This window comes from Anser cygnoides, chromosome 1 (genome assembly GCF_040182565.1).
Source record: "Anser cygnoides isolate HZ-2024a breed goose chromosome 1, Taihu_goose_T2T_genome, whole genome shotgun sequence".
NCBI classification, from domain to species: domain Eukaryota; kingdom Metazoa; phylum Chordata; class Aves; order Anseriformes; family Anatidae; genus Anser; species Anser cygnoides.
The window spans coordinates 32,546,444-32,573,081 of record NC_089873.1 but is presented as its reverse complement, the minus strand read 5'-3'; the positions used below and the strand labels follow the sequence as shown (position 1 = coordinate 32,573,081).

The 26,638-nt window shown below is 41.2% G+C and overlaps 2 protein-coding genes across 6 annotated transcripts in view; one reads left to right on the top strand and one right to left on the bottom strand.

The window, feature by feature from the left end:
* Positions 1–4,858, top strand: part of PRICKLE1 (prickle planar cell polarity protein 1) — a 65,109-nt gene extending 60,251 nt beyond the window's left edge. For both annotated transcript variants that reach the window (XM_066991996.1, XM_048065823.2), the window contains exons 7-8: positions 104–967; positions 2,582–4,858. In XM_066991996.1, the coding sequence (XP_066848097.1) occupies positions 104–967; positions 2,582–3,438 (1,721 nt within the window). In that variant the 3' untranslated portion in view covers positions 3,439–4,858. The remainder of the gene's footprint in view (positions 1–103; positions 968–2,581) is intronic.
* Positions 4,859–9,562: 4,704 nt separating this feature from the next.
* PPHLN1 (periphilin 1) overlaps positions 9,563–26,638 on the bottom strand; it is a 70,085-nt gene continuing 53,009 nt past the window's right edge. For all 4 annotated transcript variants that reach the window (XM_066992005.1, XM_066992016.1, XM_066992011.1 and 1 more), the window contains one exon: positions 9,563–10,138. In XM_066992005.1, the coding sequence (XP_066848106.1) occupies positions 9,929–10,138 (210 nt within the window). In that variant the 3' untranslated portion in view covers positions 9,563–9,928. The remainder of the gene's footprint in view (positions 10,139–26,638) is intronic.

Sequence of the window (26,638 nt, the reverse complement as noted above, 5' to 3'; positions counted from 1 at the left end):
AAAGACAAATTATGGGGAAAAAAAAAAAATCACATTCCAGAAGCGTGGATCCTGCCAGTAGTTTTTGAGGGAACCCAAAGCATTGCTTTTTCTCCCTTTCCAGGTGTTGACCATGCCCAGATGACCTACGATGGACAGCACTGGCATGCTACGGAGACTTGCTTTTCTTGTGCTCAGTGCAAGACCTCTTTGCTTGGCTGCCCTTTCCTTCCGAAGCAAGGGCAGATCTACTGCTCAAAAACCTGCAGCTTGGGTGAGGATGTTCACGCCTCCGACTCCTCGGATTCCGCGTTCCAGTCTGCTCGATCGAGAGACTCCAGGAGGAGCATTCGCATGGGCAAGAGCAGCCGCTCGGCTGACCAGTGCCGCCAGTCTCTCCTCCTGTCGCCAGCCCTCAATTACAAGTTTCCTGGTCTGTCAGGCAACGCCGATGATACCCTTTCTCGCAAGCTGGATGACTTAAGCCTTTCAAGGGAAGAGGCAAGCTTTGTTAATGAAGACTTCTGGAAAGGAAGAGTAGAGCAAGAAATGCCTGAGGACCCTGAAGAATGGGCTGAACACGAAGACTACATGACTCAGCTGCTTCTGAAGTTTGGTGATAAAAGCCTCTTCCAGCAACCCGCTGAGGTAGACATTAGATCAAGCGAACACTGGATTTCTGACAGCATTGTCAAGAGCAAGTTGGACTTGAAAAAAAATAACCCAAGCCTAGCAAGTAAGAAGTATCAATCAGACATGTACTGGGCCCAGTCCCAGGACGGCCTGGGTGACTCCGCGTATGGCAGCCATCCGGGCCCTGCCAGCAGCAGGAAGATCCAGGAGCTAGACATGGAGCATGGGGCGTCGGGATACAAACACGACCAAACACCGTGGTATGGAGGTTCCCTGGAATGTTTGTCTGATCTGAAACAGCAAGAACAAAGCGTTCGAGACTCGATGGATTCTTTGGCTTTGTCCAACATAACAGGTAACGGGGGGAAATTGCATGGCTTTGATGGAGAGGTCAACCAAAGCATGGATGCTGTAGTACTTTGAACTAAGACTGTTCATATTTGTGATTCTTTTAAAAAGCTTTCACAGCAGGAGGTGCATGATATGCTTGATGTACTTTTATCAAGCACACAATTCTTCCATGACATAAACGTATGCTATTTAAATTTTCCTTTCCTTTTGAATTATTTTCTTTGCTTGTAACAACAACAAAAAACACAACAAAATGTAATGTTAAACAGAGTAAGAACAGTCTTGAACTGTGCATTTGTTACATACAAACCACAACTTCAAGCAAATTCTGTACCTTAAATACAAGAAGTTGCATTCTACACTAGGATCATATTAAAGATAATCCACAAAACACTGTAGATAGTTTCCTGATTTGCTTGTAAAAATATGTAGAAAATCTGAAAGGATGGCAGCCTTCTTAGCCTTAGGAAATGAGGTTTATGAGATTATCTTTCTCTGTTGACTGAAGAGAAACTGATAATCCACTTTTGTGAACCTCCTTGTCAAACATGATTGAAATTAGCTGAAAGGATAAAAGTCAGATATGCAAGTGCATCTGTGTTGTGTGTTAACCTGCCATTCCTATTCCCTACCCCACAGAAAAACAAAAAAACAAAAAAGCAGAGAATTAGCTAAGAGAGACACATTTTAAAAGTTGTCCTATCTTCTCCATTCCTTTCCTTCTAGCACGAATTATTCTAGCTCCTTGCATAGCTCAGAAGCAGCCACGTGCTGCATTGCCCATGTGGTAAAGCAGGAACTGATGAGGGGAGCTTGGTTCAGGGGGTATGAGAGGAGGAGGAACCAGAAGTACTGCACCTGGGAGGGTCATAGGGCAGATGAAACCCTTGTTCTGGGAATGAACGGTCATTTGACACAAACCTGAAGTAAACCAGGCCAGCTTACTGTTGACATTTTGAGAGTAAAGATCCTTCTTTGAGAGGAAGCGATCCTGGCTTTCCTGTAGCAACAGCTGGAATATTGAACTTAGCCATACCAGAAGCACAGAATATTTTAGCTTTAAAAATGGCAAGCATGGATCGTAATTTAAAGTAATTCTTTTCTTAGTGGCTTAGCTTTATGTGTGTTTTAGCTGTTTAAATATTTTATAATTAAACTTTTTGCATTCTAATGTTAGCTACTTCTTAAATGTTTGAAGTAAAAAACAAAGCTATTGTCGTTATGTGAAGCTAGTCCTTTTGGTAATGGTTCCAAAGAGCAGAAGTGGAGTGGTTGAGGCTGGCAGGCCCTGAGGAGCCCACCTGCCCCAGCCCCTGCCCAAGCAGGGACACCCAGAGCAGGCTGCCCAGGGCCACGTCCAGGGGGCTTTGGAAGATCCCCAAGGAGGAGACCCCACGGCCTCTCTGGGCAGCCTGTGCCAGGGCTCAGGCACCTCCCAGCACAGAAGTGCTGCCTGGTGCTCAGGGGGAGCCGCCTGTGCTCCAGTTTGTGCCCACTGCCTAACACTTCAAGGTCTGCTTTCATGAAAACGAATGTTTTTAACGTTTCATTGCAGTACCTCTCTCTCTTCAACGCACCTCTAATTCTCCTTTTCCTCCTTTCTCAACTCCCACCCCAGGGGCTTCAATGGATGGCGAAGGCAAGCCACGGACATCTCTCTATTCTTTGCAAACTTTCCAAGAACTGGAGGTAGAGGACTGTGAGAAGATGAGCAACATGGGAACTCTGAATTCTTCCATGCTCCACCGGAGCACAGAGTCCTTGAAGAGTCTGAGCTCAGAGTTGTGCCAGGAAAAAGCGTTACCAGAGGAGAAGCCAGTGCATATGCCTGTACTGAGAAGATCTAAATCCCAGTCTAGACCACAGCAAGTGAAGTTTTCAGATGATGTTATTGATAATGGCAGTTACGAGAATGTTGAAATTCGACAGCCTCCAATGAGTGAAAGGACTCGCAGGCGTGTTTACCATTTCGAAGAGCGTGGAAATCGGCCTTCTCACCATCGCAGAAGAAGTAGGAAATCTCGTTCAGATAACGCACTTAATTTGGCCACAGAAAGAAGATGCTCTCCAAAAGAGAGATTTCGTTATTACTCTCCTCAGGATCATGAAAAATTTATTCAAAACAAAAGCTCGCGTGAGTTTCGGGCATATATTCAAAACGCGGAGCTGTATGGCCAGTATGCCCATACGAGTTCTGATTATGCACTGCGGAATCAGGTGGTTGATAAATTTTTTGGATTATATGGTGACGAAGATGACTCCTGGTGTTCGACTTCATCCTCATCATCTGATTCTGAAGAGGAAGGGTATTTCCTGGGACAGCCCATTCCCCAGCCACGCTCGCTGAGATATCCATACTATACAGACGACCTTTCTAGTCCAACTACTGCGTTATCTAGTTCTCAGTTTGGACAAAGGACAACCAAATCAAAGAAGAAGAGGGGACACAAAGGGAAAAACTGCATCATTTCTTAATGTGTTTTAACAGTTGGGAAGACCAGTCAACTCTCTAGCTACAGTTGGAACCACATCTTTTTATATTAATAATTGTACTTAGGCAAGTTGCTGAGGTTCTTAACGCTTTGCCAGTGTAAATGATAACTGTACCAGAGTTTACATTGTAAAAGTAACATTCAGAAATGTCACTATGCCAAACGATGACCTGTTCAGATATTGCTAGGTTTACATACGTTTCAGCTGTCACAGTACTGTTATTGCAGTTCTTGATACAGACTTTGTGTAGACATTTATTTTATGCTCTCTATTCACCTATGTTCAGTTATCTGAGAGAGGGGAGTCAGCGAAGATCAATAAATAAAACTGTCAGTCTTGTACTGTAACTATACCCACAAAGGGTGATCCTCAACTCTTCCTTCTTCTCTCCAATGAAAAGGTGACTCTAGGCTGTGTCCTTTCTTCACTGATAAAACTGATTCTCTTCCTTGAAGTTTCCCTACAAAAACTGGAAGGTGTTTTTTTTTTTTAAATTTGGGAAAATGCTGCTTTTCCAAAGAGTCCACTATTAAGGAGGCAAAAATCAGAATACGGGAGCTGAAATGCTTGAGGCCTTGATATATCTTAAAGCAGCACTAAACGGTTTACACACTTAAATTTCATGTTTTTCCTTCTATTTTTTATTTTTTTGAAATAACTCCATCCTGTGTAAGTTGTTTTTTGTGCCTGTCTAAAGGAAGGTATTAATCCAGCTTTTGGAACTGGACCTGACTGCCAGTGAGTACAATGAGTAGTGATGGTTTTTATGTCATTTCCTCCACTCCACTGCATTGAAAGAGAAAGGTACAAATGCTGGAATCCTTTGCTCAGGCACGTAACCCCATTTAAGTCAATGAATCTACTTACATAAATACTTTCGTAAGGGCTTAAAGGATTAGGCTCCAGAATTGTGTCTTTTCAGATGTATTATCCAGGTTTTAAAATGTATTAGTTGCAATTCTAAATCAAAAAATAATGATATTTATAATGTAGTATTTCATAGGCTTAAATGTATTCATAATTTAACAGTGCAAATACTAATGTACATATTGTACAGTTAAAATTTTAAAAGCTGAATATTTTTATATCCCTGAATTTGAAGAAGTTTGTTACAATATCAAACTAGATTTGTTAGGGGTTTAACAGCAGCATTATGGATGAAATATTGCTTGTATTTTAGTCAGGGGGTTTAAAAATATTGAAAGATGTTTAGTGCAGAACAGCTTAATTTTGTCTACTAGGTATTGAAAGCTCTGTATGCATGGTGGGGCTATGTAAATACTCTCTAAACTATGGCCCTCTTAATCTTGCAAGTGTTATTTATGGGTCAAGCAAAATGTAAACTATATAAATGTAAAAAAATCACACAAGCCTGGAATATATCAGTACAACAAATATGCAACTCCTGTGGATGTGGATTTCTTTCTTATTATTCCCCACCTTTCCCCAAAACCCTTCCTCGTGTTCACCTACAGCAAGGCAGAGAGATGTGAGGTGGTTCTACAAGGCAAGGGGGCCTAGCACGTAATCGAGTTGCCTTGAACTCAGATGGAGAGCAGGAGCTATTTCAAATTAAAATAAGCTTCTATCAGTGTTTTAAGTGATTCTGCCCTTTAGGGCAGAATGTTTTTACTGGAATTAATGCGGACATCTGCCTCTTGAAATAGTAAATGCTAAAACCATAGGTTTCATCATCTGAACAACGGTAACTGATGAAGTAACAGGTACTTCTTACAAGTTAAAAAAAAAAAAAAGAAAACCCGACCAAATGAACTGTTTGTCATTTCTGAGGACATAACTTTTTGAAATACAAAGTACCCAGACCTAAGGGAGGGAAGATAGATGGGTAGTGCTCACACCAAATAAAAGGAAGCTATTGCTAAGGCCAAGTCAAAATAGCAGTTACTGGCTGATATTTTCAGGGTAAAATAAGCAAGAGATCCTTTACTCCCAGAGGTGGTATTCACCATATAAGTCACTTTTCTAGTACAAACAAGTCTTGTGTACATGAAAGCTGATCAAAGCAATATCATGCAGCATCGTATGGGCCAATGGGCAGCGTGTGGGCTGCTTCCAGCTGGCAGGCTGCCCTGGTGGCTCAGGCGGTATTTGCTTTCCTAGCAGCTAAATGCCTCTTGTGCTTAACAGTCCAACAGCCAGACTGCGAGGACTGAGAAGGCTTGAGAAGAGAAACTGCCTTGTTGATACTTTGTCCAGGATACTCGAACAGCGATTAGGACTTTCCGTTCATAACTGCATCTCCAAGTACAGGGAACCAGGACTGAAAGGACGTGCTCTGCTGCTACTGCTGGGGCCGATTTGGAGCAAGTGCCTCGTGCAAATACATCCCCACCACTTCTCCTCCTGATCCTACACCATCTAAGGATGCAGCACACGCTCTCTCCCAAAGTGCAAAGGCTTATGGAGTGTTAGATGATAAACATTTTTCCATAGATTGTTGAATAGTTGTTTAAAAAAAAAAACAAAAAGTTAACGAGCAGCAATCACAGCCCTAGTACTCTTTATAAGCTATACTCAGAGCATCAACTTGCACAGTACCTCCTCTAAACCTCCAAATAAGTGAGCTGAAAGATGACTCTCTTCCCCTTCCCCTTAGTAAAACAAACAAACAAACCAGGGATAACTTTGGACTAAAGGTTTCATTACTGGAGCAGGGGAAATGCTGCTCTCGCAAAGGCTCCTGGTACTTTACAATAAGTGATGTAACTAATGACACTTCACCCCTTCCCACCACTTTTTTTTTTTATTATTATTATTTTTCATCTAGAAGCTTTGGAAGTGGATAGAGGCCTTTTCTTGGGCTCAGCTTTACTCAAAAAAAAAAATGTAGAGGCACATTTGTCTGTACAAGAGAGTACGTGTGCGGGGGGAGCGGGGTGAAATAAACCTTTGTTTGTATTATGCAGTGCTGCTCTTTTGCTAAACAAACAGCAGCGATTCTTTCCAGCCCAAGGCAAGAGCTGTGAACTCTTCTCCCTCGTGAGCACACCTCATCAGGGAAGGGAAGGCTGCACAGTACGGTGCCCAGGGCAGCAGTGCTCCTGCGTGGTTACCTTCCCCTGGGTAAGCAGCTTCTTCAGAGCTCGTTCAGCCCTCTCTGCTTTGAGGCACAAAGCTCTCCCTTGCCTCTCCTAGGCTGCAGGACCACAAGTAATTAAGAACACAAGAAACATTTAGAAAGCTGCGTTTTGCTGAGGAACTGAACATTGAGAGACATTCCTGAAAGAATAACAGGTGCTTGCACCCACGCTTAATGAAACGGGTTAGCTTTTTGTAATTCCATCCACTTGAAATATTACTCACTAAGTTGAAGATGGCTATACAACTTTTTAGGTTTTTCAGCTTAACATAAAAAATTTCTATTTCATTATTTTTAAACACTTCTTTTGATAAACGTTTCTAATCCATTCTTCCAGCTTAATAAAAGAAAGGGGTATGGGCTATAGCGTCTGCTACTTGCACTAGACACCGGTACAGTTGCCAAACCTGTAAGTTCTGCTTTGTGTTACTAGAAGGGGTGCGATATTCCAAGTGGAGCTCACACCTTCACAATGGATGGTGAGAAATGCTAGGGCCATACATTACCCTCATCCCCACCAAAAGAGGAAATCCTGCACAAAAAGCACGGTCACAAGGAAGCAGTTCTAATACGTGGGGGCATTAACTCCTTTTCTATCTGTAGTGATGCATTGCTGATCTTCACCCTAACAGCTTAAGTTGCCACCCAAAGCTGCCAACTCACCACTGAGATTGTGTTATCGGCTGAGGCTGGAGCAATGTCCACACTTCATTCCTTCCATTTCCTCTTCCCCTTTTATTCTTTAAAGGGCATCTGCACACTGATGGCTGCTAGGAGTATGTTTTGTTTTCAGCAGCTCCTAATGTGACAAAGAAAAATTCCTCCAGCACAGCATCCGGTTCCTTCCACCAGTGGTTTTCCTGCCCCTTTCCAGCAGCCTCGCTGAGGCTGTACACAAGACCAAGGACAACTTTTACACTGCTATAAAATGAAATTCAAAGCATACATTTCTACAGGAAGCAAGAGTAAAAGCCATGTATCTTGCTCAAGTTAAGTGGCGTAACGTTTTACTTACATCAACATAAAGCGTACATCACAAAAGGTTAGACATGAGCATTCAACATAATGACAAGTATTAAACAGGGGAAAAACAGTTACTCATCACTAACGAATGTGAATTAAACCTTTCATAGAAATAGCATTTATAAAAAAAAAATCAAGAGTCTCCTTAGTTTATGAGTAAAATTTAATCCATTAAAAAAATAATATGCTAGGGACAACCTAAATAACTTACTGACCTATCAGCTAATCACAAAAACACAGGAGTATTGGGGGCTTAGGTGTCACTTTATAGAAAAGCACTCAAAAAATCAGACACTTTTAGAAACCTGACTAAATTTCACTAGGAGAACAAAGGAGACTCCTAACACAATGCACAATAACAACAAACTTTTTAAATCAAAAATATATTAATCATGATTTCAGTATTTTTTTTCTTTAGCGTTTCTACCCCAAAGCAGAAACCGCGATGTAACACCCTGAAGACTGACCTGTCCACAGGCAAGCAGCAAAGCCCTGACGGTTACATTCCTGTCTCAGAAGCATAATGTAAATTTGCCTGTGGTTTCACGACTGCTCCTGGCAAGCCAGGCTGTTGCCAAAAGGGGTGGGTCAGGTCTAGCTACTGCACCACGACAGGTTGCCTTTCCTCCCCCTCTGCCACCTCCAATTAGCATCCGGGAGGCTCGGTGAGCCTTCTCCACTGGCTGCACAGCCCACACAACCCAGCTCCCAACGAGGTAAGCTGCAGGTCATCCCCTTTGAGCAAGGTGAACTCTTCAGAAACCCAACAAAAGCCAATTGCAAAACCACACCCACCTGACATTAAAACTAATCAGGCATCTCAGGAATCTGATGTAACATATATATATTTAACGCACCGTATCAAGATTTGCATGTGTAAGATGCTGTGATACGTACAACGCCTTGTACACGCAAAATCCTTGCCATTTTGTTTACTTTCTTGCAAAGCATTCCTCTGAAACCTTAGAAGCTACTTGATAAGGGGCTGAATTCGGTGACTTTTTCATTTAATACCGTGCACTTCAGAAACGGTGAGCTTTAGTCGCTTGTCCTGTTACAGAGTTTCAAGTTTCTAAATACAAATGTATACAAAACACTCATGTTTACCTCTTTGTGATTATGATTCAAGTTCTCCCTTTCTCCAAACATCCATAAAAAAACAGTATCTCATTAAATGAACACAAATCAACAGTCAGGATACCACCAATGAATCCTAAATTATGTTTCACCTCTAAAAAGTCATCACATAGCACTGGCAGCTTCTTGACTCTAACTCAACAATTTTTCCCCAGCTACAAGTAACTATCAGGTCAAAAATGGCTGCAGACATTACCCAGGATCATTTGGGTTTGAAACAACGATCAATTTGGGGCCTATTTAGGGTTCAACTTCACATTATACCTGATCTGAAGCAACTTGGAGTTACTAAATAAAGAGACTGTCCATGCCCCACCTTGCCATCCCAAATTCCTGCCCCTTCTTGTTGATTACAGAGACTCATAATTGTTAAAACTGATGCACAAAAAGTGGTGAGAAGGCATAAAGGAGAAAAGGGCAAAAGAGGAGACCTTCCCTTGCTCAGTGTCTGCCTGCAGTTACACTCTGTAAGGTATAGTCAGAAAAAAAAAAGAAAACAGAAAACATTTAATTGCAAATACTAACAGAAAAATTGAATTAATTCTACATAATACTGCTTACTAGTAATGGCTCATGATATGGAAAACACCAAAATATAAAAGGCATTTGCAGAACCTGCAAGTAGAACAAAAATACATCACTTCTTGCATCAAGCAGGCAGAGTTTCTCTGGCAGCCAAAGACCAGGAACAACCCTTGGTACAATTTTACAGAATGAATTTGAAGTTCAAAATTAAACTATAATAAATAACTTAAATCATAGCTGTGAGCGATTTTGCAAGTCTTCCCTTCCTATTGTATATAGGAAACCAGGACACATTTCTGCGTAAGTTGAGGAACGAAGAACTGCTTCATATTATTTTAATAAAAAATGTTGTTTTGTAGTTACACTTACAAACATCAAAATAGCAGTGTACATACGTAAGACTGAACAGTTTTTCCTCGGTAACTGTGTAAAGGTTTGAAAAATAGTTTGTCACTTTATGATGTTTTTGAAGAGAACATCCTTTTCAAAGGCATTTACGTCAACAAGTACAGGTAGGAAGAATACAACTGTGGAGACCGCGCTGCACAAGGTACAGCCGTCTTAGATGGTAAGAAGAAGCACGGGCCTTGGGTTGAAATCTCCAGCTGGAACTCCTCTTTCCCCGCAAAAAGAGATTTATGTATTACAGCCTACAAAACGCAGAGATCTAAAACTGTATTTCCGTCCTTAGTAGGGGCCATCTTTGAAAGATTCTGATAACTCCTGGTTGGCGGCATCATACTGGGCAATGAAATGTTTGAGTTCTTCAATGCATCGCTCACCTATCTCGTGCAGATTCTGCCGCAGAGCAAACTGAATGGACTTCTCTAACGATGGATCTTTATCAATTAACATCTTCACTACCATGCCAAAGGTTTCACAGTCTTGTCTGTAGATCTAGGAAGAACACATTTTAGAAAACAATTAAACATGAGACACTGTACGTTAGCACACCAACAGCCTTCATTGAGTTAGGAGCTACCGCAGAGCCAAAACCAACCAAAGAATATTGGATTAACTGAGTTCCAGCTGTAAGAGATACCTGCCTTTTCCTCTCTTCTGACTGGCTTTAATACAAATATAACTAGTTCAGAACTATCTGAATACAAGAAATAACTCTTATCGGAAGAAATGCCAGAAAACGAGAGCAAGTTTCTCTTGCAGCAGTATTTAATACACAATGGCAGAGTAAGGTGCAAATGCTAAAACAGATTTTGTAAAATGATATGTAAAATGAATTTAACTGTGGCGTGCCTAGCAATCTCAAACAATCTGTGTACAATAGTAACTGAGCTTGCAATCTTTCATAATTCTTTAAATACAAGTCACGTTTAAATATTTTCACCAAATTACGTTTGTTTGTTGGATATCATTTTCTCACAGTCCTTGACAATCATAACTTTAAATAGTTTGACTGCACTGGTGATTCAACTGTTTAGGATAAAAGAAACCTTGGTAGGAGTCTTCCAAATTTTTTTTTTCCAAATTCCAGCTGGGGTTGGCTATTAATCTAAACACCACCAAAAAAGGAACATGTCAAAGCCTTCCAACTGCTAGAGGAAGATTGTTTTCATAACATTTTGCTTTCTTTAACCAATTTCCTTTTGAAAGATACCATGGATTTCTGCATGAAGACAAGTCAGTTGTATATCTGTACATTTTTTGGAGGAAAAAAACTAAGGTTTTAATATTTCTCAAAGTATGCCTATCTTTTAATATTGTTAGAACTTTTGTCAGATATGTGACCCTTTCTACCCACATTTATCTACATTGTGGACACATATGATACAACTGTATATGCACATTTCCCTAAATTTAAAAAAAAAAAAAAAAAAAAGGAAAGAGGATGAAAAAACACCCAACCAAATCCCTCCAACCACCACACTATTTTTTTTTTCACATTGACTAGTCATTGGCAGCCCAGGCATATTCATGTCAGAGAAGCAGGAAAAATACAGACATTCTTCACACAAATTCTATTTACTACTCTCAGAAACACAATGATTTAACATAACACAATTAATAAAGATTGTTGTCAGACGTTTGATAGTATATTCTATGATTCAATAATAGTTCAAAACCAGACCCATTTTTCAAACAGTGGTTAGCAAATAAAGGAAAACCTTTTAGGAGAAACTCATTTTAAGAGATATTGTGAAGTCAAAAAGCCAAGTGCAATCCAAAACTAATTGGAGCAAAACGTCTTAAATGAGGGAACAGTGGGAAAAGGTGTTTTTTTCAGAGACTGGGTTTGTTTCCTGCTTCGTATGCTTAGTTCTGTGGTAGCAAAACATCAGTAAGGAACAAAGCCTCTTGCAAAGATCATTTTCTACAGCAAGTGAAATATGGCGCTTGCTAAGAGAAACTCAAAACAGAGCAAATTTTAGTTCTTTTTTTTCTGACTCATTTCAAGGAAAAAGCTCAGGGAGAATTGCTGTGCAATTAGCCGTATGACAGACAGATGGTATTGCATTTTGGGTAACTCAGGCTTTTCAAGCACTTGTAGCAGGCTTGCTATCACCTTCACAGAATGATTTTTGAAAGCTTTTATTTTTTTTTTTGTCCCCAGTGCCATTATATTTTGGGAGAAATGGTTCAAAAAGGTAGTTTGGGTTGTTGTTTTTGTTTTTCTTATTGCATGTCTATTTGTCCTATTTTATCATCTTTCAACGTTCAGACCAAGGATGCGTGAATGGCCTTCCACAGGTAAACTGACCTGGTAACGGGCAGCCTTCACAGTCCACTGTGCAACACCAACACAAGTGGAAACCCAACAGTAATAGAGGGCACAGGTGTGTTGCCCTCTTACACTGCAAGGCACCCCCAGGTACAGCTGAAGGAAGCGCTGTACTTTTGGCTGGTCTTCAAATGAATGGCAAACAGTGCTGTTTGATATTTCTCTCACCCCTCCAAAAAAAACAACCCAGATGAAATTCTCTGACCCTGAGCACACAGAGATTTGCTCAGCCCATGCACGTTTTCCTTCTACAGTTCCCCAGCAGAGGCCTGGAAGAAGAACCAGGAGGGCCACCGTCATCGTTGTCATGTCTGGAGGCAGAGAAGTCGCTTTGCTGACACGCCGATGTGGAAAGCAAACACCTTCATACCGCAGACGAATGTCTTCAGCACTTCGTAACAAAAGCCTTTAAGAAATGGAATACCTAGCACAGGGGAAGAGGGCAGGAGGTGGAGCAGGAAGGCAATTCTAGCAACAGAAAACAAAGGAAACGGCTCAGCTCCTGTAACAACGCTTGAGTCATTTTCCCTCAACGAGCTTTCTACCCCAGTTGCTAATTCTGATCCTCCTGGTGCAATCTGCCTCCTCCTCAACTGTGCTAATAAACCTATTTATATAGCCGCAATGTAAATTGCATCACTGAAATGATCCCTTTTAAAATTACTTCCCTCCAATTAATGTGATTCAGTGATTCAATTCTAAAAACAGATGCATCAGCACCACGGAAGGAGCTGTGAAGCACAGTTGTGAAGTGGAAATAACTTCATAAACCAGTTTGTTTCTGAAGCCAGTGCATGAAAACCAGCTCTCAGGGAGACGTTACCATGCTTTGCAGAAGGGAATTGAGGCTATCCATTACAAGAATATCGACTCCAGAAGAATATTAATTACAGCTTAATGATACCATCAACTATTCCAAAAAACTGTGAAAGTACTCAGAGCTCTTGAAGAAGAAGGTGGTGGCCTTGCATACTAAAATCCATCTTCTCCATAGAAGATAAGAAGGCTATTTCTGGGAAATAAGCTGAGAAATGATGCTTGAGGAAGAAAGGAAACCGCAGAACAGACTCAAAAAAAAAAAAAAGCTTTCTGTTAGAGAAGAATACTGTAAGAACTTGTGACCCGTAAGGTTTCAAAATACCTATATCTCTAGAATTCCAGCTGATGCTGATTTTGAGTTCAGAGCATGGGACATTCATCTGTAAGCATCTGGCACTGAAACCTGAAAGTGATTCCATGTGTGGGGAAAGAAGAAATAGCGTTTGTATATTGGAAAACAAGAAAGGGAATGATACCAACGACATGATTATTCTGTCTGATATATATGTCAGGTAATCCTGAAAACAGCTAAAGGCATAGGGTGATCATTTACCCAGGCCATAGCCTGCTTTTATTCTCTGATCTAAGCTACAGCACCAGCATAATGGAAAGAACGTGCATCACTCCAGCAAGCAGATTAGGGAGGAGTAGAAACAGCTGTTCCATTCCTAAATATATAGATGTACTTTATACATATATCATATACACACGCACAAATCATATATATATTAGTCTTGATTTACCTACAAAGGAAAAGTATACAAACTGAATTCAAGTTCTCTGAAAAGTTTTCCAAAGTCAGCAAAACGGGGTACCCATGAGCTCTGAGGATCACAAATACGCTTACTTTGTATTACTCTCATGGTATTTTAACATCTTTTCATTCTTACACGATAATAGCCTAGAAGCTCCAGCTGAGTTCAGCTCTTCACTGTGCTAGTCTCTGTAAAAGCATTTGGGCTTTGTCTAAACGCAAATCCAAAAGGTGTGATGCACCTACAACACGTTAGCAAACATTTCATATATTTGAGAAATCTAACCCCAAAGTTGCACAGTTAGAACTGCTTAAATGTAGCTCAAGGCCTGAGCAGACACACACTTCCAGCTAGAGCCATACAGATTTCAGTCCCCCAGGTACCTGTTCTGCCCACCAGCTGGAGGTGACCAAGCCCTCAAACTCCCCAGGCAGAATGAAACTTTTGAGAACTCCCTGTGCAGTTTGCAGAGTTAACCTCAAAGCACCATCACTAGTGATTTAAATTACAATTTATGATACTGGCATGAAAGACATGAAACATACTCTGGATTCTCTTCTACCTCCGCTTTGGGATATTAACCTCTGATGGTGAAGAAGAGGAGCTAAAGCATCCACCTGGGAACTACTGTATTCGTTTCTTATGTGCCTTCTGCAGTGATCAGCTAGCAACGATGTTAGCTTAAACCAAAATATGTGCACTGAATGGCTCAGCTGATGTGTGAGCCATTCAAAAGTTGGTTGTACCTTCAAACCCTGGGCGTGGATGAAATTATACCTAGGTAGGGAATACCTTGATGACATGCCTACTGCTCACTGTCAGTCTGCATCGTTTCCTTTCCATGTCTAGCACAGCACAATGTACTTCCCCAAAACTATTCTGGAGCTGCCCATGCATTTTGCACAACAGAGCCGTTGGACAACATAAACAAACAGCAATGAGAACAGGAATCAGAACTTAGGACTTCCTTCCTTGCAGGACACCGCAGTCTGCAGAAAAGCCAGATACTCTGACGTCTTGGTCTCAAAGTCTTGCATACCTGGCCAAAAAGCTTAGTTTCAACACCACGGGTAGACATGGTAATCAAGGGGATGTTGCCAGGAAAAACAAGGAAGTTAAAATGGAGATATTCACAAACCTTACTTCGGGCTGTGGTGGTTTCTGCAGCTCGGCTCTACAGCTGGTGCAAAGAAAAGCTTCTTGATTTCTCAAGGTAATCCCGCACAGCTAGAACTACGGCTTCTGCTCGGATACAATTAGTCTTCTTCCCAGCAGCTGGCATGGTGCTGTGTTTTAGGTTCGGGATGAGAATAACACACTGATGTGTTAGCTGCATGGCTTACACAGAGCCAAGGCCTTTCCAGCTTCTCGTGCTGCCCTGCCAGCGAGGAGGCTGGGGGTGCACAAGGAGCTGGGAGGGGACAGAACCAGCACAGATAACCAGGACTGGCCAAAAGGGATGTTCCATACCATTATGGCATCGTGCTGAACAATAAATGAGGGAGCTGGCTGGTGGGGGCTGCCACTGCTCAGGGACAGGGTGGGCACTGGTCAGCAGGTGGTGAGCAATTTGCATTGCGCATCACTTGCTTTGTATATTATTTTACCATTATTATTATGTTTCCCTTCCTCTTCTCCCCTATTAAACTGTCTTCATCTCAGCCCCTGAGCTTTACCTTTCTCCGATTCTCCCCCCCATCCCATGGAGAGGGAGCGAGCAAACGGCTGTGTGGTGCCCAGCTGCCTGCTGAGTCAAACCACAACAGCAGCCCTTGAGGAAGAGGGAGACAAAAGCAGTTCCCTGACTGCTGGAAACCCCTCAGGAAGGCTGGTGCCACCAGGCTACAAGTCAGCCTGCGTCTCCTGTGGCCCAGTTGTTAGGAAGCACAGCTGAGAAGCAAAGGGGAGATGAAAATTGTTCCTGTGTCAGAAAGGATTCATCTGAGCCTTCTTCTCTCGTTTCTCAGAGACCCGGTCCAACAAACACGCTTTACACAAAAGGTGGATGTGGTTTTGAATGAACGACACTGGCACTTTTTTGGGGGGTGGGGAACATTCTTGGCTTTATGAATACATAAAAAAACACTGTACTGAATGGGAATCAGTGAGACCCTTGGGGATGCAAGGCTCGAGCAGCTTCGTGCAAGACACGGGCAAATTCATCTCAATACCAGAGGTGGTACTTCTGCTCTCGGACACGAGCATGACATCAGGCACAGCGATGATCACATCCACTGAGTGGCCATGATGACTTAGCAAGCAAAACTGATGCCCGTGATTTAATCTACCACGTCCAGCTCCTTGCCCTTTTTCATCACGCTCTTTCCTGCCTTCCTGAGTGCTCCTGTCGTTCCCTGCATTTACAGGTTCATCCACCTCCCTCCCCCCCCGCAGCGTTCCTTCCTCACAGCACCAGGACACAGCCGTGGGCTCCCCGAGCAGCCCCTGTGCACCTGCAGCCCACCAGCAGTGCTCGGGCTCGCCGTCAGAGGTGGCTCTTCTCAGCTCCTCACCCAGAAGGCCAAAGACCCTCGAGGCTCAGTTCAGATGGGGAAGGAGTTAGGGCTGTGGCTCAGAAACCACCTTAAACAGCCTGCAACCCTTAGATCCTAACTCGCCCTTGAGAAGATCCGACATGCCCAGCAATCAGAGCCTCGTATCTCTGAATCATCCGAGTATTCATTTTATATATTACCTTTCAGAAGACAGAAGCTTTTCAGTTACTAAGGAGACGTTTCCCACAAGTATCAGATGCCCCGTGCGAGGAGAGAGGCAACGGGCTCGCTGATGGCTACGTGATTTCCGACAAAGGCACGGCTCGAACTTGCAGAGCACAAGGCTGAGAGCCATACCACATCCCCTCCAGACAGCCCATTAACGAAGGAGCGAACTGCTTGAAATCCCTCTCGCTTCGTGAAGCCCCAGGGCTCCTCCGCAGAGGTAACAGCTTTTGTTCCCCCGGCTAAACCACGATCGCTAGGTTGGTATAGCCCTCTGGTGGTGCGAGCCAGCTTCTTATTTCCTGTCCTCAGCAGCCCTACAAGAAGGCTGACAAAGCACCCCTCTGTTCGCACAGCCACGTCCACGCCAGCTTTCCCCAGCACGGGCAGACCGACTGCGAGCTGCGTGAAGGGATTGGTAACGTGGACCTAGCTCTACGGTGACCGCGTGTGCCATGAAATGTTAGGTTCTAACTGCGCGCGTACGTACTAGCAAACCGGGAAGCTGGTATACATCCAGTGACCTCAATGCTGCTGGTAACAACGCATTTTCCTTGCCACAGACACCTTCTGAAAGCAGTTACCTCTTTCCCAAACCACTTCTCTTTAATTTACGCACTATCTTAGATTTTTCCTCAAGCATGCAAATTAGCCTTTATTAAACTACCCGAAGCGTACTCTCCTCGAGTACAATAAGCTAATGCTCTGCTGAAGGAGCACAAAGACATTTGCACCCCCGCGGAGGCACTGTAATTGTACTGTTACGTTCATGAGCACAACACAAACTTATTGCTGCACGGTGCCAACAATGCTCGCGACTGCCATCAAACCATTGCAGACAACTCTCGTGATCGAGATACTTAAAATTGGTTTTCAAGCAAGACAAACCGTTTTTCATCAGTACAAAAAGCTAAATTGAAGCACAACAACTTTAATACTTGGTTACAATACAGGCATACAACTTTTAATTATAACATATCAACAAGTCTATTCTATTCCTTTTTTACACACGCACTAACGATTTTGCCTTGAATCTACGTAATAATTTTTGTACCCTCTAATCAATGTGTTTTTAGGCCAATCAGTTATTCATTGAAATGCAAATTGGGGGAAACAAGTTATTTAATCCACTATAAAATAATGAACAATTTCATGTTAATTTGCTACTTACTGGAGATATGGAAAATATTCAAGTTATTTGCACTTAAATGGAGTTCTGCCTCCCTTCCCACTGAAAGTTTCAAACGCCTGGTTTAATAGATTTAATCTGCTTTCAGAAAGAAATGTTAAAACATTTTTTTGGCATTTAAATACCTGACTGGAAGGTCTGCCAGAAGCCCCTCACGTGGAAAAGATGCTGACACAGCCATCATTTTAGAAATATGAATTCAGATCTGGACTCTGCTTTGCCCCCCCAGGACTGGGGCTGGCGAGAAGCAGGGGGCACGTGAGCCCTGCTCTGAGCCCCAGAGGAGGCAGTCGCTGCTCCCCAGCACCGATCAAGGTGTTTGGCCGATCAACGGTGTCCTGCTTCCCGGACCCAGCACCTCCTGATTTATTTTTTTAATCTGTTCCTTTGATTAATCTGGCAAAAGAAAATGCAGCCTGAAACACCACCACCGCAAGGCTTCCCACTCCACTTTACATTAGGATTTTCTTATGGAGAGAGATGAAAAGTCCCCTATAAAATTGTGTGCCAGGGGCGGGGAGTTGTTTCTGTGTCTGTAACAACCCTCTGCTGAGTTTACACACATTTTCAGGCTGAAATCCCTGAGCAGCTGCCTTGGGCCCTGAGACACAACTCTGGTCTTTTCCGTGCTGCGTAATTCACTGGGAAGAAAACATGCAGGCCAAGTTAGTTACCTCAATGAAGCCATTATCCCCAATTTAAGCTCAAGCCATCATCTGGATTCTCCTTTGCTTCAAAGCACGCCCCTGGTGACACCTCTGCAGTGACAGTGAAGTCATGGGGCTTGCATAGGGTGGAGCGTACTGTAGCTCAGGAGAAGCGTATTGCTGGCTTATCAAAGCCACGCGGCCTTGCCCAGCCACCATCCTCGTACATGTAATTAAAAACAAACAAAAAAAAAGTCTTAAGCACCTCAGCCTCATCCTCCTATGCCTTCTGTTGGGCAGGATTCTGCCTCTGAGCAGAAATGCTTCTAAGCACCACCTCTGTAGAGGAGCACCATTGCTCCCAACTCTTTTCTTTCCTCCTTTCACTGCCCAAACAAAAAATGACACGGCCTTGTGCATTTACTCAACGCTTGTGAAGGAATCCCCAGACGGAACGTGCAGCTTCTGGGTGACACCTGAGCAGAGCCAAAACCAACAAAACACAGAAAGCAATTAAAAAGATGAGTCCGCACCAATTGTAGCCAGTGTTTACAGCTCCGGTTACACAACGAGGACAAATCTGTAGGCTGGGGCTATGTCCTTCTGCACAAGCATAGCAAAGGCTAATTGCGTTGATACCAGTCAGAAACCTGCTCGTAAGAATTATGGGACTGTCTCAACTCTCCTTGAAGTCAAAGCGAAGGGGGAAAGCATATCATCACACACACAACAGTCAGCACACGGCAAGATAAACCTTAACCTGCTCCAACCTGTATTTCCTGGCCTTTACATTAATATCTAGGGAAGTTCAGCAGCAGATCTTTATTTATGAAAGCTTACATTCTCTAAACACTTCCCCATCACTCTAAAATTATTACAAACAAGTTTTCAATAAGGAGTAAGAGGTTTACTTAAAATATATTGCTAGGAAATCCATATATTTACTTTAATAATTTTTAATACTACAGTGGAGGACTTTAAGTGAACGCTTAAATGAGCAAGAATTGATATATAACAAAAATGTGCATAACGATACACTTCATTTAGTTTTACGTTTTGGCAAAGCAAGTGCGTTATTGCTTCTTCCAGAAATGTCTTGCTCAGCCGAGCAAAAGCAGCTCCCATGTGGGAGAGCAAGAACGATTATGTTACATGGTTTTACTGGAGATAATTCTTTACTAAACCAATCGGACCACATAATAACAGCATTCTAACACCAGCTACAGGCCCTCCGAGACTGGCTTGTGTGTGGCCTAGATTTCACAGGCTCCTTTACAACAGATGTGTTGGACGAGGGTAGTGTTACTTCATGTATTAAGCGGTGTGCTCTCGAGGTAAAACAGCAGTATGAGGTTAAGTTCTGCCTCACATATTCTTCTCCCAGAAAGCGTGTGCCCACAGCCAGCAGATTATAAATCTGAATTCAAATAGTCCATAGCAATTACAATTCATCACTTTCTAACCTTTACTAGAAGTGCTGATAATCTCTTGTACCAATTATACCTCTTCAGCTCGTGTAGTCGGATGTCCACTTTCATGTTTAAGAACGTCCAGCTACAAAAAATGTGCAGGTAAGCCCAAAAATTCTCCCAAAAAGCGGTAATTTATATATCTATTAATTTCCTTTTTTTCCCCTCTAATGATCCCAAAGTCTAGAAATTACATTTTCATGGGACCATAAACTAAACAGAAATCCTAAAAACTCCTCTCTCTGAAGGACACTAAAAAATCCCATTGCTTAAAATGCACGAGTTCAGGATTAAACAGGAAATAATCAGCTTTATGCCAAAGGAAGGACCTCACCCTGCAACTTTTTATTTATAAAATACAGAATTGATGGAAAGCTATTTCCTAAATTTGCTCCATGGTAAACTTATTGCTCGATCCAAAACAGGAAGGGCGAAGTTTATCTACAGAAGACTCTGTTTGTCTGTGTTAATTCTCTTGCTAAAAATGCTTTAATAGCTTTCAGTCATGTCCGCTGACCATAAAGGAAAGCTATAACTCATTTAAGGTTCATCAGAAGGGGCTGCATATTAATGGCACTAATTACAACAGAAACCACTCTCATCATAAAAACACACAACCTTTTTCATACAGAAGGTACAGTAGGTTTAAAATCCCCATATACAGACTGTGTCACAGTCAAAATCAGCAATGGAGCATGAATTTTTTGTAAAAAGTGCCTTGAGGTGAACGAATTTTTCCTCAACAGAAATTTTCATGCTTTCAACTTCATCAAATACCCTCAGCTACCAGTATTCTCAAATGCAACACGCTGGATTAAAATGGCTTGGTTTTGGCAGTGGTCAAGAGCGTGGATCACCTATAATTTCTTCAATGGCACAATGTAAGTGAGCAGCTAGAAAAAAAAATAATAAAAATAAAGTTTTTTTAATTAAGAACAACTAGCAGATCAGTTGTATGATTAACTGGCTACTGCCCCGTTACTGTAAGCTCAAAGCTAGTGAAACCATGAGTTTAAGAACCAGCCTTAAACGAGAAGGCTTGCTCACCATCACTGCCTGAGAGCAACCTTTTCATTTTATTTTTTTAAATGGTTAAAAAATAAAGCACTGAAGCAGGTTTAGTTATGCATGCCATAAGACTTTTTTTTCTTTTAATTACATGCACAGCATAAAGAAAATACTACAGAAAATAAGTGAAGTACTGTATGTAATGGACAACTTCTTCAGAGAGGAAAAGCAACAGCTGCAAGAAGAAAAACAATTACTTAGATTACCAACATTTTATTACTTAGTTTATGTTAAACCTTAAGGTTTCTGAAAGTTTAGAATTACTTCACACGTTATATTAGCCTCACAAATCAGTTTTATTAGTGCCTCAATAACGGACCTACTTTTTTTTTTAACATCCAAGTCATGGTCCTGTCTCTACCTCTAAGAAGTCACTCGTCATTTATTCAAGTGCTAATTTCAAATATAAAAATTAATAAAGGAAAAAGTAAATTAAGGCTGTGTTTTGGTTTTATTTATTTTTTCAAGACTCCCATAATTTTTCCCTAGTTTGTGGATGGTGTCTTTTTCCACATGCAGCTGTGACAGCTGAGGAGACTATTCCCCCTTTGCCACCTGTCACCATCCCCATGCCAGAAATCATCACCTCACTGGTTTGTGAGCCAGCACTAAAGAAAGCTGCTCTTAAAATTAAGTTTTAGGCAAAATCAGCCTGATTAGGTCATACGTAGCATATCAGTTGGGCTGCAGGGAGGAATCACCTATTTTGGATGAGAGGGTGATGAGCAGCTATAGATGATGTCTAGAGAGGACATTTAGCCTTACACTAGTAGGTTAAAAGCCTAGTGTCTTTGGGCTCATTTGGGACATCTTATAGAGTTGCTGCCTAACCTACACAAAGCACACAGGATCTGTGCTTAAACAAGTGTGCATCTTAGCATGCATCTTCAGTCAAAAACCAAGCATCTTAAGAGACAGAACATAAAGCTAGCATAGCCCATAATGGCTGGGAGGGGAGCAGGGGAGAGGAGATCAGAAAAGATATATGATGAAGCCTCATTTCTTATTGCAAACATCTTCCTTCCTTCTGTACTTTTTAGCATCCCACACTCAGACCACCCCTCCTGAATCTGTTCCCACAATTCTATCTATTTCCAATTCAATTGGAAGCAGAAATCCGATCCAAAAATTGGTACAAATAGAAAACATGTCTCGCTAAAGGGAAAGCCACAAGGAGCAGAAATTGTCTTTTATGGTTAGTAAATCATATATCTTAGGGCAGTGATTACCAATTGTGGTCCAAGGGGACACAGAAGTTCTGCATTACTCAGTGGATACACCACTGGCTGTATCCTCGTGTACTTTGAATCAGTTATTGGGTAGACTGGAGTTATAGCTCATAAGAAAAATTGAAGGATCACAGTTATCAGCTGTTTCAAAAAGCTTGGGAAACACTTGTTTTCATACCACAAGCTATTTTTCCACGTGAAAAATTAGCACATTTTGTATTTTAAAAGATCTTCTGAGACTAAGAACATTGGCTTCCCGTTTCCTCGTTACGTGCCTGTACCAACGCGACAGCCGAGCTATGCTGCAGCATTTCAGCACAAGAACTGCTACCCATCAAACTCATTAAAGGAATGCCTGCGTTGTTCAGCCCAGTGACACCGAACACTTTCCAGAAGTCGTCTAACGGGGCGACCTGACAGAGGGCAGAGCTGGAATGAACTTGGCAAGGTATGCGAACACACTTGTGACTTTTTGAAGTGTTCGCTTGTCTCCAGGTTCTGGCATCCACTGAAAGGCTTTGATTCTTTCAGAGTCTGGTTTCAGTCAGTCATTATAAAAAGTATTGTGACCTGCAGAAGAAAACTGGGATCAAACACTTTTTTTTTTGGGGGGGGGGGGGGGGGGGGGGGGGGGGGGGGGGGGGAAGAAGGGAGAGTTTTGAGAGCTTGAGCTCTGTGTTCTTCAGATATCTTAAAGCAGCTTCCTGTGATCCCTGACATCTATAAATTATGAAAACAGCGTGACATAAATTCACTAAGTCAACAAGTATCAGAGATATTTCCAGTACTCAGGAGGTAGAACTTACAGAACTTATCGCGGAGTTCTAGACTCAGCCCTTTTCAAATTATTTCAAATTCCTTATTTACTTTTAGTGTAAAGCAAGAAAGCTAGTTATACTACCAGTATTTGTTTGCTAGTAATGATGCTAAAGCATCATGTAAATTAACAATTGCATCAATAAAAAAATTAAACAACACTACCATCTCCTTCTATATCAGTTTATCAATCCAATACTGTTAATAATGATGTAATATTTAAACTTTTATATTTTTCTTTTCTGCAAAGCTGATTTTTGTCTACTTTTAGCAAAGCAATGAGAATTCTTGGCAACTGTAATGAAGCAATGTTTTACTGATGAACTTTTGCCAGCTGAATAATTCTTAGTCCATTGAAAAATGCTTGAACTTTTAACAGACTGAATCTGCACTTAGTCTTCCTTTCATGGATTTAAATCTCCTTCTTTCATGTTTTATAATCACTACATTTCTACAGATTTCTGATCCTTAAAAGCAGCATTTGGGGTGCAGGAATTTTAGATTACCACTGTACTGGTGAATAAGGAGGTAATACAAAAGATCTAAACTAGATAATGAAACCGGAAGCCATAGTTTCATACAAGAAAGTGCTTATTGAATAAAATGTACTGTTACAATATAAACAAACTTTTTAATGCTGCATCCCTAAGCAGAATAATAGCTGTTGCAGATAAAGGCTGCTGATGCTAAATTGATACGGTGTGTTTTGGATAAGAACAGCATGGAAAGAGAGCGCTGAAGTCTCTTTTGATAAGCAGAACAGTTTACTGCCTAAGATAAAAATAGGTTTCTAAAGGTCAAACACTTTAATGCAATAGCCAAAAGAAACAGTACCATGCCATTTACCTTTTAACCTTACTCCATACAAGATTACCATGTGCTCTCAAAGATACAGAATAGACACGGGTTATTCGTACAAACATATCCTGAAAAATAAGGCATTCCTCACTCTGTGCAGCTTTCCAGAACTTTTTTGTTAAAAACCAAAACAAAACAATTCATGCCAGTCAAATTCTAGCTGAACCACGCTGTCTGGAAACAGAATCAAATGAGGAAACAGATTTAATCATCCAGAACAGACCAAGTCAAATTCAATAAAAAACGCAATGAAAATGAATGGCACTTTCTCATTTCATTTAGAAATTCCAGCGGGCCTTTTGTTTTTTAAAATCACATAAGGGTATAAACATTGCAAACTTTCTATTTTCAAGCCCTGACATTTTGTTATTTCAAGGATTAGTATCCACAAAGAATTGATTTACATGCTAAACAAAGGATTATTTCATTTATTGACTTAAAGAGCACCATGAACCCTGTAGGATGATAATGGTAACTTTCATTTTTTTTTAAAAAAAGTTGCCTTTCTTAGGACAAGCCAATAGTTTACATTCTTAACGAAAAAAATACGACCATCACTTTCCATTCATTGGCTTGCAATGCACTGAAACCACATGAGAAAAACGTTGCTTGGTTTTAATATGACTCATTGACTCCCTTCATCTTACCTCAGTTCAGCATTAACCTCTCTTTCACTTGCTCACCTCTTATCTTTGTTCTCTTCAGTTCTATGTTGCTCAGCAAACATTGCTATGGACAAGGCCAAGTCACTCCTCCTGCTCCAAAGACTTCGCAGTTGGCCTATACGTATATACCAGGGCACAACTCTTGCTTCTCACTACCCTTACTTCTGCTACCACATTTTACCCAAGTATTCCCTGCTCCTTCCCTGCTCTCATATAATGTAGCTCCTTAAAAAATTCAGAAATTCATTGAAAAATGTTTCACATCAAGTGAATCATTAGAGCGTCCTTGCACTACCTTGCGACATAAAGGCAAATACTTAAGAATGTACATTTCAGGCATTTCTATCAAATACGAAAACATAAAAGGTAACACTTTGGTAAGTAAATGGGAACATTATTTAAAGAACAGAAACAAACACTGAACCCCGCATACGTTACATAGGTATGCACACCTTCTTTCAAAGCCTTCATTTGAAATAACAGATAGCTTTAAGAAATACAGTAAAAAACTAACTTACAAGTTAGACATACAGGCTGAGCAACTCATACTGAAATGAACTGCAAATAAACCAGTGAAAGCTGGTACCCTTATATGCATAAAACCTCACCTGACATTGAGTATTCAGACCTAGCTAACTTGTTACGACCTTGCCTCTTTTAATACCTCAGCCAATCCACAACATAAATAAGCTCATTAGTTTATCCCAAACAAACCTATGCATATCTTAATATAACTCTTCAGCAACATGCTAATTTATTTTTCAAGACTACTTGGTCACACTGTATGGAAGGCTTGGTCAAAGAGCAGACTAGAGATAAACTGAAGCCTGAGATAGAGAAATAAGACATGAGCCTTGTTACTCCAAAGACACTAGACTTTCAAAAATGTCCACTATCAGTTTAACAAAAAGGTTACAAGTGATCAAACCCTGCTTTTCCTAAAGTAGAAAGGATCACTTTTATGATGAATGCCTTGACTCAAAAAGAGCGAATAAAATGGCCTATACAACGGGTAAGGGAAGACGATGGTGCTGCAAACCACGCTACGTTCCTGAAAGCCCCCACCATATACCACAGATCTAAAACAAGTGAGGAGTTACCTTACATTTTCACTGCACCATCGAAAGCAAGTACATGCAAAAATTATGTTTCTCCCATCAATAAAAAAATGTATTTGGATCAATATAGATATACAAAGAGGGAATAATATCTGCAGTAGATGACCCAGTTCTAATCAGAATCATTCCTCTACCTGCTTACCATGACACCAGTAACACCTACACAGATCAAAAGCCTTGAGTCTCAACTCACTATGATGGGAACATGCTTTTCCTGGCAGCAAAAAGCCCAGCCTGCCTAAAATAGAAAGGAATACTCTTAAAACTGAGTTTCTCTAGCTCATAAAAGACAATATCATTACTTTAAATGGAAGGTTTTTTTGACCACCACCCCATTCCCCAAGTACTGGCTGACAAGTGATGTGGAAAATTCACACACCAAGAACGCATGCTATATTTGGTTTAACTAATCTTAAAAGTCTGTCTTATCAAATCACATACAAATTTGCAATTTTAGATTAATCACAGCTGGATTAGGTATGTTAATGACTCGGTACTACATCCATTTTACTGTATATTCACTAGTGTACAGATGATAATTGTCACATTTGGAATGCAGATGCAATTCTCAATCCAAAAGGAGCCTGCAAGAATAACAAGACCAATCATTTTGTTGTATGTATTATGAAACATTTCACTGTGTTATTAAAAGCACACATCACTTATAAATGGGCTCAAGAAACCAACAGCCTGAACCAAACCAAGGGTGAGTCAGAGATCTTTCCACGGCTAGGAGTTCAACATTTAGGTATCCTGTTGCTAGAAACTCAGAGGAAAAAGGCATCGACTGACTTCAGTGAGGCAGGAAACAGAATCTTAGAGTTTATCTTTGCTCCTGATTTTAGAGAAAACATTGCTGCAAGAAAACATCCTACAATAGCAAACTAAGAAAATGGGAAACCATACAGTGAACTACAGTTATGCCTAATCATAAATTTAAGTAAAAACTAAGAAAAATATTTAAAAAGTAATCCTGACATTTTTGAGTTATAGCTAGATGTCCACTCAGGCAAACAGGTTAATAATTTCATTTGAAACATTTTTACATGAAGAAATTATCCGTGTTGTTTTGATTTTTAATTGATGAGAAATAGGGTAAGCCAAAGCAAACAGGAGCACAACCAGCAATGATGTGTTTATCTAATTCTTCAGCGAGCAGTTTCAGGTGTTCAGAGCTGGAACGCTGCACATCCTGCCTCCCGACTGTAGCTTCCCGTGGATGTCCCGAGGGTACAGAGAGGGGAAGACACCAAGCTGGTAGCACCTGACTGCTCCCCACTTGTTTCTGGCGCTAGAAATAGCAACAG